Source organism: Phascolarctos cinereus, unplaced genomic scaffold (assembly GCF_003287225.1).
Source record: "Phascolarctos cinereus isolate Bilbo 61053 unplaced genomic scaffold, phaCin_HiC Scaffold_3;HRSCAF=262, whole genome shotgun sequence".
Taxonomy (NCBI): domain Eukaryota; kingdom Metazoa; phylum Chordata; class Mammalia; order Diprotodontia; family Phascolarctidae; genus Phascolarctos; species Phascolarctos cinereus.
The window spans coordinates 46,103,117-46,117,107 of record NW_027555736.1 but is presented as its reverse complement, the minus strand read 5'-3'; the positions used below and the strand labels follow the sequence as shown (position 1 = coordinate 46,117,107).

Here is a 13,991-nt window from a genome sequence, read left to right as displayed (position 1 = left end):
TAGCTGAGACCCCCACTAATTGAATAATACCGAGCGAGTCATTTTATTCTAACATAGGATGGAAGGAAAGAACCAACATTTATTAATCACCTACTATGTGCCCAGCACCATTCTAAGTGCTTTAAAAAATGCCTTATTTGATCCTCATAATGGGAGGTAGGTGCGATTATTATCCCCGTTTTAAAGCTGAGGAAACTAAGGCAAACAGAATTAAAGTAACTTGCCCAGGGTCACACAGCTATTAAGTATTTGAGGCCAAAGGAAACTCAGGTCTTACTGACTCCAGGCCCAGCACTCTATCAGATTCACCACCTAGCTGCCTCCATGAAAAAACAGTGCTGAATATGGAGTTAAAGGACCTGAATTTAAATCCCAGCTCAGTCCCTTACTGACTGTGTGATCATGCCCAAATCACATCAAAAATCTGGGCTTCAGCTTCCTCACCTATAAAATGAAGAGGTTAGACATGATGACTCTGAAGGTCCTTTTCAGTGTGATCACCCTGTTCCTCTGATTCACCTCTCTGAAGCTATTCCTTCCAATACAAGACAAGGCTGAACAAGCATGACTGTATTTTCAGTACTTACCAGGTTCTCAGCACTGTCTGATCCCTTCCTGGCACTGTCTTCCACACCAGGGTGTCACAGGGAAAGAATTGTACAGATGGGAGCCAGTTTGTTCTTTTTAAGTAGCCCTCATATGACATGATTTCTAGACCGTTCACCATCCTCCTCATTCTCATGTTTTACCTTGCCTGTGGACCAACTGAAATGAGTTTCATTAGTCTGCCTTGAATCAGAGGGGTGCGTTAGGTGACCTCCGGGCACCTCCTCACAGAGTGAGCCTATACGACTACAGAAGGCAGCTTCCCTCCTCTGAGACATGGGTTTGGAATTGATGGCTGGTGGAGCACAGAGAGCCTTTTATGTACTTCCTTGCCTGCCTTTTAGCCAAAATAAATGAGTCTGTGCTTTTGTGTTGACTTATCGCATTAAGGGGATGGAAGTACAGCTCAGGGTTAGACCTTAGCACTCTCCTTCCTGTTCCACCTCCTTTCCTTCTCTTCCTAAAAACATAAGTATCCTTCATCCCTTACTCTTCCCCCCAACTCCCTTTACGGGCATCTTCTCTTTGGTCCATATTCCGATTTAGCTACCACTTAATCTTACCCCAGGCTTTCTGTTACCCTGCTTCCCCACCTCCTCCAAAGCCTGCTCTGTTCTAGGTCATCTCTCATCCTGCCTCTGACACTTACTGTGAGGCAGTCACTTCACTTCTCTGGGACTCAGGTTCTTCAACTGTAAAATGAGGGGACTGAGCTAGAAGACTTCTAAGATTCCTTCTGGTCCTAGATCTATAATCCTAGAATCCTCTGCGCCAGAAGCTCCCAGCTTTCCAAGGTTAACAATTCGCCAACTGCTGTAATCATCATGGTCACTAGGTGGCACCATAGTGCACAGAGCACGGGGCCTGGAGTTTGGAACACTCATCTTGAGTTCACTGGCCTCAGACACTTACCAGCTGTGTGACCCTGAGCAAGTCATTTCACCTTGTTTGCCTCAGTTTCCTCACCTGTAAAATGAGCTGCAGAAGGAAATGGCAAACTACTCCAGTATCTTTGCCAAGGAAACCGCAAATGGGATCATAAATGACTGAACAACTACTCATCACAGTCCTGATAACAGAAATGGGAAACAACAGACAGGAGTATAGCCTGGAGATATAGAATCCTTAAGAATTATTAAACACAGATCCCTTCCCTGGTTTTGGGCTGGGGATTAGTACATGGAGGTACTATGGAAAGACCACTGGTTGGGGAATTGAAGGCCCTGATTTCAAATTCCACTTCTGATGTACACTACCTGTATGACCTTGGACAAGTCATCTAAGATCCATGGGCATGAATATGCTTATCTGTAAAATGAAGGGGTTAGGTGAAATGACATAAAATGTCCAAGCTAGCTCTAAATCTATCATCTTACAGACTCTATGGTCCCTCCATCATTCTGACAGCTAACAGCCTTGGGTACCTTGAATAGGCCAACCCAAGGGCCAGGGAGAGTAAATTAAGGAACAATTCCACTGCTTTGCCAGCCCATGGGTAAATAGAGAATGTTCCCCTTAAGAGAAGACTCCAATCCATTGTATTAATGGGGAGAAAATACATTGAGTTTGGGGTCAATTTTCCTGAATAGGAGCTTCCACAGGAGGATAGAAACAGTGCATCTTAGTGAAAAAAAAAATCACTGCCTTTAGAGCAAGTAAATCATGAGAGTTTAAGTCTGAAGGAATCTTAAAGATGGTCTAGGCAGGGGTTCTTAATATATAAAAAAAGTATATATAATATGCAGTGAATTGAAGTAGAAGAATGTATTAGCAACAGGAGTGATCAAAAGAGGCCTCATAGAAGAGGTGGCACACAAGCTGAGCCTTGAAAATAAAACAGAAATTTATCAGAACAACATCAGGAAGGTGTTCTGAGGATGCAGGATGCAGGATTTGTTTTTCCTCCTACATCTTCCAATGAGGAACCTCTGAAATTAGCTAGGCTGAATCACTAAGGACAAGCTTTTGATGAAAGGAAAGCCATTCCCCCTTGGTCTGACCTATCCCATTTGCATGAGCATCATTCATTTATTCAACAACCTATTCATTTTGTGACTTCTATGTGCCTAGTACTGTGCTAGAGCCTGGGAATACACACACACAAAAAATGAAATAGTCTAAAATTGATGAAATGTCCATTGTGTACAGGGTATTGGGCTGTGCTGCCTTAATGGAGCTTCCAGGACACTATAGACATAGCCTTTGATTCATGTAAATTAAATATAAATAAATAACAATAAAATAAACTAGGGACTTGGCCTGGGACTTCATAGAGACAGGGAATTCACAGATAAAGAAACTCCTTTTGCTGATGGAGGTTGACACCTTTTGTAAACTTATAGACTTAATCTACAGGAGTCCTTAACCAGAAGTTAAAACACAGTGACCTTGTGTTTTAAATATTTTAATAACTGCATTATACTATAATGGGTTCCTTTGTAATGCTATGTTCATCTTATGCATTTAAAAACATTGTTCTGAGAAGGGGTCCATTGGCTTCACCAGACTTCCAGAAGAGTCCGTCACACACACACACACAAGAGAGAGAGAGAGAGAGAGAGAGAGAGAGAGAGAGAGAGAGAGAGAGAGAGTGACTACTGGTTCTTACTGGTCTGTATCTGACTGAGGGGAGGACTATGTAACTCAGGTCTTCCTAGCACCATGGCCAGCTCCCTATCCACCAGGCCACCGTGCTTCTCCATAAATTAAAGAAAATATAATACAGTTCTTCAGAAAGTTATACTCTATATCCCCCCACCTCTTGATGTGGTTGCCAATTCCTACTGTAGCAAGTTCTCCTCGCTGTCAGGTATCGTGACATCTGGATGTTGCTTCCATGTTGGTGTGATTGTGGGCAGCGTGAAGAATACGCTTATGAAAAACCCCCTACCACTTTACTAGCACATCTAAAATTCCACCATTGAAGATTGCTTCCTTTGGACACTGTCTCCAAAAGGCCCCAGTTAAAATTCAGACAGTTACCTGTAAGAGAGAGGACAGATGCCATTAAGAATACTTCTCCAATCATTTTATCAGATTGGCTACAAGGGCCAAGAATCCTCCCTTGCTCCCACCCGCCGCCCGCCTGGTGGGGAGGAAACCGGGGGTCAGAAGAAGTGTGTGTCGCTTTAAAGGCTCCCCGCTCCGCTCGGCCCGGCCCCCTTCTCTGACAGTGCAGAGAGGCTGGGCTGCCTTTAGCTGAGCCATCGCCCAGCGCCGCCAGTCTAGCAGGAGGCAGAGCTGCCCGCCCGCCCGCCTGCCAAGCCGGCTCCCTGGCACCGCGGTTCCGTGCCCGTCCCCCCAGAATCAGGGGACAGGGAAGATAGCGGCCCGCGGACCGAGAGGCCCCGAGGTGCCTGGAGAGGACCCATTCTGCTCTCCCCATCCTCCTCCTCCTCCTCTTCCTTCTCTGGATTTGGAAAGGCACTGCACGCCGTTCCTGTGGAAGGAGGAGCGAGTTCCCGTTCCCGCAGCCCCATGGCTGGCTTCCCTTGCGGATGGGCTGGGAACCCAGGCATCCAGAGCTGCCCAGCTAGGCTCTGCTGACAGCCTAAGGGTGTTGAGGAGTTAAAACCCCAAGAGGAGGCTTCAGAGCCCCAGAGGGGCGCCTTCCTCCGCTGGGCTCCCCTCGGGGCCCCCGGAACAGCGCAGCGCAGGGCGCTCTGTGCGTGTGTGTGTGTGTGTGTGTGTGTGTGTGTGTCCGCGTGAGCGTGAGTGCGTTCGGGTGTGCGCGTGTTTGTGATCTGTGTATGTGTTGATTGTGTGTGTGTCCGCGTGAGCGTGAGTGCGTTCGGGTGTGCGCGTGTTTGTGATCTGTGTATGTGTTGATTGTGTGTGTGTGTGTGTGTGTGTGTGTGTGTGTGTGTTCTGTGTGTGCGCGCGCCGGGGTGCGTCCCCCCACCTCCACCCCCGCCCCAGTCCAGGCTCGCTCCCACCCCCTCCCCGCCCCCACCCGAGCCCGCTGAGCCCGGCGGCAGGAGGAGGACACGGACGGCCCCGGGGAGGAAGAGGACTAGGAACCTGCGCCCCCCTGGTGCCAGGGAGCTGTGTGGCGCTGTGCAGCAGGATCCGAAGGGGGATGGGACACAGCGGCGACCCCCAGCGCCCCCGCCCCACCGCGGCGCAGGGAGCGCCCCCGATCGCCCAACCTGGCTGCCGGCCGACGGTCCCGGACCAAGCTTCCGGAGCTGGCCTCGCCTGATCCCCGGCGGCTGCCCACTCCTCTTATCGGATTCCGGATCCCGCGCGGCGCCAGAGGTTCTCTCCCTGCTGACTTTGGCTCTCCTCCGCTCGGGACAGGCCTGCCGCTTGCCGGGCTTCCCGCCGGCCCCGCCACCCCTGCCGTTCCCTGCCGGAAATGTCCGGGTCACCTGTGGCCTCGCGCCCCGGCCCCGCGTCGCGGTCCGGGCTCCCGCTGGCTCCCTGCGGGCACCAGCAGCCCCGCGGCTTGCCCCGCACTTCTTCTCCCTCTGCTGCCCGCGCCTGAGTCTATGTCCGGACCCAGTGCTCCAGTTTGGGGCAGGGGATGGTCGTTGAAGGGATTTGTTTTTCCCGGGCCTTGAAAGGCAGGGGCCGGGAGACTCATTCCCAGCCCTAGACCGGATTTGAAAGCTGGGGTTTTTTTGTTTGTTTTTTTCTCTCCTTTCTTGGAGAACGGAATTCTTCGTCCCTTCCCCCTTCCAGCTGCGCCAGATGTTATCCACTGCTTAGAGAAACTCGGAGACTCGTCTGGGCAGTTCCTCTCAATCTGAACACCCACCCTAGCTAGGGAGCCTCGACCTCTCTCTCCCATCCCCCTCCCCCAATCCTCCAGCCAGTGGCCAGAAGTGGGCCCCAGGCCCATCCCATGCCCTGACTTTGAGGGCAGCTCTGGCGACGCCCCGACCTGGCTGGTGAGTCCTGGGGGGAGGGGCAGCTGGAACAGGCCCTGAGTTAGGGCTGTCCTCTTTGGGACCTCCTCCTCCGCCCACCCCAGGAAGGAGGGCCTAAAAGATGGGGAAAGTCTACTAGAAAAGGGATTTGGGAGGAGGAAGCTCATCTTGGAGGGAGGTGGAGAAGAGCAGAAGGGCCGCCTATTTGAAAATTGAGGGGGAACTTCCTTAGGCCCCAGGCCTAGGTGGGGGGTTCAGTAGGGTGTCTCCCTCCAGCTTCTTCCTCTGAGCCTGTGAAGCATTGGTCCCCTCTCCTGCTGTCGCTTGCAGTAGAGTTCTATACCCTTTTCCCCAATCCTTCTCCCCTTTCCTTCCAAGACAAACCAGCAGAGGGGACAGGTTGAGGGAAAGAGGAGTTTCAGAAAGCCCACAGAACTTCTGCCTGTTTTTTACCCTGGTGCAAAGAGATCTCCTGCTCCACTCCAGAGCAACCCACATCTCTGCCCTCCTCTGGAAAACGCTACTTGCTAAAGAACAGTGTGGAGAATGAAGGGTAGGCCCTGCTGCATCTGGAATCCTGTGTCCTGACATTCTGTGTTTCTCCCCTCTTGTATTTCCAATCTAAGACAAACTAGGAGTTTGGGGGGCTGTGGTTGTCACCCCCTCCCATACATCACAGGCCCCAGGGACATCACAAAAGACAACCTATTCCCTTCCATTCCCCATCCTCATCTCTGGCAGCCATCCATCTGAACCAGGGAGGGGGAAGTACCACTTCAGCAAGTGGACGACAGAATCCATCCCATCCATCCTGAATACACACAGATCCCGGAGCCCTAGCACCAGAGTTCTAGTTCTATTTAGCTCTCAGCTGAGTCCTGAGGGCTGCAAAGCTGGAACTTTTAACCCCTTCTTTTGCCTCTCTCTCCACTGGACTCTGCCCCTACTGATCAGTCGCCTGCCCTCATTCCCCTCCCTCTGGAAGTCTCTGCCCCATCAGGTGAACAGTCCCCAGACCAAAGGAAGAAAAGGAGAAAGAGCAGAGGGACAGGGACCTGGGCTGAGATCAGGTGGGTGTGGGCTGGGGCTGGGGCAGCTGGGGGGGGTGCCGTTAAAATGTGGAGATCTCCCTGGCTGAGAGGGGCTCCAAGGAGGCAGTGGCAGCGCGAGGCCCAGGGAGAGCAGCATGGACAGGCCCGTGGCAGCGTGGTGAAGCATGAACATCCGGAGTGCCCAGGACCACGGGCAGGCCAGTGACAACCCCAGTGGTGGTGGTGGTGGTGGTGGTGGCAGTGGTGGTGGTGAGAGAGAACGAATCCGAAGGCGAATGAAAATGGTCATCGGGCAGCTGGAGGGCATCCTGCAGGAGCTCAAGGAGGTGGCCAAAGAGCTGAGAGAGGTAAGGATGGGTGGTCGGGGGGAGAGCATGTTGGAGGGCTAGGCTGTGACTGAAGAGGTTCTCATCAGGAAAGTCATCTCAACATTTTTTCTGTTTAATTTCTTTTTGCTCTTCAGTTTAACTCAGTACCAAGAGAGTGTGTGCAAATTGTTACAAATTTTGACAGAGGTGGCTTCTAAGCCACAATTAGCATAAATGTCTCTTACCAAGTCTCCCTTCTCAAAAAAGCCTTCATTCCTGGAGTGGGGTGGGAAGAAGGGGAAAGGGAAGTGGTCTCTTATTTTCAGAGAATCCTGAACCCTAAAAGAGCTGTTCATCGAAATTGTACTCATGTCCTATTAGCCAGATCTCAGAGGAAGCAATCTTGCATTCACATTGGGGTGAACTCTTTCAGGGTGCCATTGACCAGTGGTTACAACACAGCACCAATGAGGCCAAGGTTACAATCTTATTCATCCAAGGAGTTGATTATATTCAAACACAGAGAGAGGAAACTGTTGCCCGGCCCCAGACTGACCACCCCATGTCCCCACAGCCACAGACTGACCTACCCCTAACCCACCCTCATCCCTAGTCAGTGCCTGACACATTTGCTATTGATCACAGGAGACATCATGCAAAAAAAAAAGTCAATGGTTTAATGTTCTCCATTTGTAATATGAGAAATACAGTTTACCTCCTGTAAGGTGGAGAGTAAAGAGCAATAGGTTCAGAATCAGGGAATTGAGTTTGAATCTCAGCTCCGCCATTTGTTATCCATCTGACTTTGTGCAAGTGACTTTCCCTCTGGGCCTCAGTTTCCCATGTGTCAGATGGGGGAGGGGTGGAATAAATGACCTATAAGGTTCCTTTTAGCTCTCATTGTGGCTGACAATGCCCTACTGACAGGGCTCAGGAGTTTCCCTTCAACATACAAAGGAAACCCCCACTTTAAAGATATGTAAGACCCTGAAAGAGTCAATTCATCCCTTCCCAGAACATGAGCCATTGCCTTCCCTCCTCCAGACTGGAGTCTGAGGAGTTTTGTGGGTCTTATTTAGACTGATAAGTATGTGGCCAGTTGGGACAGACCTTAGCAGTGTGAAGCAAGGCATCCTTGCTTAGGATCCCCTTGGTAGGAACTGCCCCAGGGCAAATTGCCCAGACAGAATTGTATCTTGGTATGATATGTGGGTTGAACCCTCCCTCTCCCCTATCTCCAGTGCTTCTGGGACCAGAGATGGAGAGGGATACAGAAGGGGGAGGGAGGAGGCAGGCAGAAGAACTGACTCGAAGGGCAAAGGATTGCCTGAAGTAGGGCATGTGAGTACCTTTGCAGGACAGAGAGCTAAGAGATTGTGTGTGTGTGTGTGTGTGTGTGTGTGTGTGTGTGAGAAGTTTGATTTAGTTTCTACTCCCAATATATCAGTAGAAATGAAGTGCATCTGCCCCCCGCTTGGGTAGCATTGAAGCCCAAAATACATAATCCCTCCCTTCTCTAGCTGTTAATTCCTACTAGCTAGCTGGATTTGCCCCCAGAGTGACATTTCTGCAGGGCCAGGTGGGTTTTAAGCAAATGTAGACTCCATGTAACCAGGGTGTGCCAGAGGGGTTGGGGGGACACATCAATTGAACTAGAATGATGGGTCCTGGCAGTCCTTTCTGCAGCTTTCCAGGCCTGTCAGTCCCCCAGACTGGCACTAGAAAAGGGAGGAGAGAGATGGGCACCAGTGCATGGGCTGCTCAAGTGGAAACTTCAGAAAGATGAAATGGAGGATGTACCTGTGGGCATTAGACTTTGTGGTGCACCCATATCAGCTTCCTGGGGATTTGCTCCTTGGAGTCAAGCCAGGGCACCTTTGCCTTTGGCCCTGAGACTTTCTCCTCTAACCTGTGCTTTAGGAATATCAATTTGACAGCTGTGTGGAGACTGGATTGAAGAGGGGGAGAGGTTGAATGCAGGGGTACCATTTAAGAGGTGTTGCAATAGTCTAGATGAGACTTGATGAGGACCTGAACTGGGGTAGTCTGGGTATGAGTGGAGAAAAGAAGAACAGAGATGTTGGGGAAGTGGAATTGAAAAAACTTAGCAGCTGATTATAGAGAGGGGGTATGGTCTGTTGGCCAGAAGATATTTATTAAGCACATTCTATGTGCCAGGCACTATGCTAAGTGCTGAGGATACACAGAAAAAAAAAATTTAAATGGCCCCTGCCCTCAAGGAGCTGACATTCTAATGGAAATGACATAAAACAGCTATGTAAATACAAATGGCACAATGGATAGAGCTCTGGGCCTGGAGTCAGGAAGACCCGAGTTCATATAGAGCCTCAGACACTAACTAGCTGTGTGACCCTGGGCAACTCACTTAACCCTGTTTGCCTCAGTTTCCTCATCTAGAAAATGAGCTGGAGAAGGAAATGGCAAACTGCTGCAGTATCTTTACCAAGAGAACCCCAAAATAGGGTCATGAAGAGTCAGACATGACTGAAACAACTAAAGAACAACCTCTATATTGTTATATACAAGTAGTATGTAGAGTAGTAGTCAACAATCTGCAGAGGGAAGACATTAGCAGTGGAGGAGAGTTGGAAAGGCCTCCAACAGGCGGCATGATTTAAGCTGAGTTCTGAAAGAAGGCAGGAGGCAGAAAAGAGGAGAGTGAGCATATTAGGCATGGGGATAGCCAGTAAAAAGGCAAAGAGTGTCATGTGAAGTATGAACAAGAACATCAGAAAGGCTGGTGTTGCCAGATTGTAGGCTATATGAAGAGAATAAAGTAGTAGAAAGACTAGAAAGATGGGAAGGAGGCAGGTTGTAAAGGTGCTGAGGGCCTGTTCCAGAGTAGTGGCAATGTCAAAAAAGAGAAGGGATCATTTATGACAAATGTTGTATGGACAGAGGCAGCAGGACTTGGCCACAGAATGGATATGTAGCATGAGTGTGAGTGAGAAGTGAGGATAACACTGAGGTTTTGAAGTGACAGTGAGGGAGAGTAAAGAGTCATGGATGATTTCTAGGTTACAAACCTAGGCACAGCGGCGCCCTTTACAAAAAACAGAGAAGTTAAGAGGAAGAGTGGATTGAGAGGGAAAGATGATGAATGCTGTTCTGGACATGATGAGTTTGAGATCCCCATGGACATATTGAGGTGGAGATGTCCATTAGGAAACTCAAGTGAGTGATGAAGGATGGATACATAGATTTGAGAGGCATCTGCATAGAGAAGATAATTGAAACCATGGAAGCTGATGAGATTACCCCGATAGTACAGAGAAAGGAGGGGACTCAGGATGGCTCATCTGGTTCTCTCTCCCCTTCCAGACACGCAGAACCAAGCTCAGGAATTTCTCAAGTATAGGACCACAGAATCAGGCAACTTCAGTGTTGGAAGTGACTTCAGAAACATCCCAGCCATTCTTAAGCAAGAATCCTTTTTACATCATATCTCACAAGTGTTGATTCACCCTTTGGAAGTAGCTATACTGGACCTTGAGTCAGGAAGACCTGAGTTTAAATCTGATCTCAGACACTTATTAGTTCTCTGACCCTGGGCAAGTCACAACCTCTGCCTTCCTCATTTTCCCCATCTATAAAATGGGGTTGATAATAACACCTACCTCCCACGATAATTTTGAAGCTCAAATGAGATATTTGTGAAATACTTAGCACAGGCCTGGCATATAGTGGGTGCTCAATGAATGCTTTTTTCCTCCTTCGTTTGTTTGAAGACCTCTAGTGAGGAGGGATGGGGAAGCAAGACATGGCTAGACAACAGTTCCTGTGAGAAAAGTGTTGGAGAGAAGACGTTGCAAGGGCAGTACGAATCAATGGTGTGACAGGGCCCCCCACCACCAAAAAAAAAGTTAATGTGATCTCAGGCTGCTTTAAGAAAATCCAAATCAGGACTAAAGCAGTGACTGTCTCTTATACTCTGCCTTGGTTGGACTACAACTAGAGAATTGTAGTCAGTTCTGGACCCCAAATTGTAGGAAGGACATTTACAAACTAGTGTATACAGAGTAGGGTAATTAGTATGGCCAGTAGACTAGAGAATATGCCCAAGTAGGATTGGTCAAAGGAACTGATGATGTTCAGCCTGGAGAAGAGAAGACTTAGGAGGAATACGATAGCTGTTTTCAAGTATTTGTAGGGATGTCATGGAGAAGGATTGGGTATGTTTGGCACCAGTATGTAGAATTAGGAGTGTACTCTCTCTGTCAGTGGGAGAATGAGTGAACATTCCAGAGAAGAAAATATGGACTTGATATTGGGAAAATTGTCTAATTGTTAGAGCTATCCATTGGTGGAATGAGTTGACTGAGTGGCCATTTGTTAGGTATCTTGTAGGGGGAATTACTGTTCGGTATGGGTTGGACCGCAGGCCCCTGAGGTTCCTTACTGTTCTATTAGTCTATGTCTTGGTGAAAGATCAGTTTCATTTATGTTGCCATCCTCCTGGTGTTCTATCAAGCCCATTCCTTTGAGAGATCCTGGCCATCGAGCCTCTGTACCTATTGTCTTTGAGTCTAGTCTGGGCAGTAATGACCTGGCCATGGTGCTGCAAGTGACTGGGGAGATTAGTGGCTCTGGGAAGTGAGTGGTTTCCTCTATATTCTACTTCCCTGCTTAGGGTTCTGGGCACCAGACTGTATCAGTGGAGTGGGTGGAAATAGGGAACATCTCTGTCTCTGCCCCTACCCTCTGCCATTAAAAGAAAGAAAGAAATGAAAAAGAACATAGCCCCCACACAACCCAGCAAGGGCAGAAAGAAGGGAGAGCTAGAGCTTTGGGGCAGTGTGGCAGACAGAGGGAAACAGATCTGATATGATGTTTCTCAAATTTACAATCCAAAAGATGCTATATTGGTGTCAAGTGATCTGGTAATTTTCTCTTCCTGAAGTCTTCCTTTGCCTCCATTCCCCTCCATCCTTCCTATCAAGCACCAGCGCTCTCAGGAATGACCAGTAACCACATGGCCACCTGGGATCATTCACAGCCCTGAGCTGAGCCTGGGTCTTAGGCTCAAGAACTTCTAAAAATCATCATAATAGCTAGCATTTATGTGGCATCGTGAGGTTTGCAAAGCATGTTATGCCATGATTCCTTGCTAGAGCTAGAAGGGACTTCAGAAATTATTGAGTCCCAGTCTGGACTTGAAAGGTGGGGAAATTGAGGACCAAAGAGGGGACATGAAGTCACACAGAAAATGAATGACAGAGTCTAAAGTAGAAACCTGTCCACTATTCTTCCCACTAATCCGAGGTATTCCAGAGTGATAGTTAGCCAATCAGATTCTGTTCAGTCCAATCAACTTGGCAAAAGAGTCTTCTCAGCGCAGAGAACTGCTAGGCTCATAGGAAGAGACAGGGTTTAGATAAGACAAGGTCACTGCCCTCGTGGAGCTCATAGTCAAATGGAAGGATAAGACATATGTGCATATAACTTCTGTATATAGTAATACATGTGAGGCAGTGTGACAAAGAAGCTGAGGAAGTCAAGAACAACACCTAACATTTATACAGTGTTTACCATGGGCCAGGCACTGTGCTAAGTGCTTTACGAGTATTATTTGATCTTTACAACCCTGGGAAGTAGGTGCTATTATTATCATTATTTTCAGATGAGGAGACTAAAGCAAACAGAGGTGTACCTTGCCTAGAGTTGCACAGCAATAAGTGTCCCTGGACTTGAGCTCATGTCTTTCTGACTCCAGGTCCAGTGCCCTATCCATAGAGTATATCCTGGGTTCAGGTCCTGCCTCTGACACAAACTGGCTTGTGACCCTGGGAAAGTCACTCAGGCCCCTAAACACCTCTCTGAGGTTTATAAAGTGCTGACCAGTCCTGGAAGGGAAAGTTACTCCCCTAGAAGTTTCCTACACCTGTGAAATCAGAAGTCTGGTTGAAAAAAAAAATCAGTACTACATAATCAGTGACTATAAAGCAACATCTCTGTGAGAGCTGAATGGGAAAATGATCGTTGACCAGGAGGAAGAGAGAAGACTTTCTAAAGGGCGTGAGATTGCTGATTCAGTTGAATTTATCAAGCACTTATTATGTGCCAGGCACAATGCTAGTGCTGACATACCACGGATACAAAAGCAGAAATGAAAATGGTGCATGCCCTCAAGGAGCTTACATTCTGCTGGGGATAGGGAGGAGACAATGTATGCAATGATGTATGCACACACAAGCGAAAATCATATACAAAATAATGGTGAGGGAAGCGCTAACTGTGGGAGGACCCAAAATGCTCACATGTCAGAGGCTAGGAGAGGGAGTCTCCCAGGGATGGTAGAAGGAAGGAGATGGGATGTCATGAACAAGGAACATCGAGTCATTCTGTCTGGCTGCTGAAAACTGGGCTTTAAAGACTGAGTTAGAATTCAGCTGCTGAAGGAGAGAATGCAAACATTCCAGGAACAGAAAGCAATGTGTACAGAGACACGGAGGTGGGAAAACCCAGGACCTAGACAGAGGCTAGAGGGTAGTGTGTTTGGGCAAGAGCCAAGAGGGCTTGACTAGGAAGCCTGGTGCTGGCTTATGATTTCCCAATGAGATATTTTCATTATAATGGGACCTTCTGGAAATAATAGTAAACCAAAGTCCTAATGATGGACATTCAGGAGGGACATGGGGTACTTACTTATTTTCTTTATACCCTATTAGTTCACATGTAGATGTCCATCTAACCGACTCATGTCTGAGGTCAGCCGCAGAGGAAGGGCTTCCCAAAACCACTTTGCCAATTCACACTTTGACATCAGGCCTCATTTTGAGGGTCCCTGGTCCAAAGGCACAGGGATGAATAGAGATCTCCAGGTGTTTAAGAAGCTCCATGAGGAAAGCAAACCAGTAAAAAGAGCTGGCTAATAAGATAGGGAAGCTGAAAACGAAAGCGTTCTAAGAACACTTGGGCAGCCCATCCATGTTCTTGAATGGGAAGGAGGGACAGAGAGAACTAAGTCCTTCTTTCTGATCCCATGTGCCTATACCAGAATCTTTGGCAGGTTGCTAAGGCAACAGGAGCCTACCAGATAGTAATGCCACCTAGTGCTGATGGCATTTGCTAATAAGGGGAGGGGCAGGTCTCCAAATCCCACTTTTTCCCATGACCAAGCAGGGTCTGAGGTC

General features: G+C 48.4%; 1 protein-coding gene across 1 annotated transcript in view; it reads left to right on the top strand.

Annotated features, from left to right (window-relative positions):
- Positions 1-5,309: 5,309 nt before the first annotated feature.
- Positions 5,310-13,991, top strand: part of INSYN1 (inhibitory synaptic factor 1) — a 55,281-nt gene continuing 46,599 nt past the window's right edge. Inside the window, exon 1 of the mRNA XM_020994675.2 lies at positions 5,310-6,876. Within this exon, the coding sequence (XP_020850334.1) occupies positions 6,694-6,876 (183 nt within the window). The 5' untranslated portion in view covers positions 5,310-6,693. The remainder of the gene's footprint in view (positions 6,877-13,991) is intronic.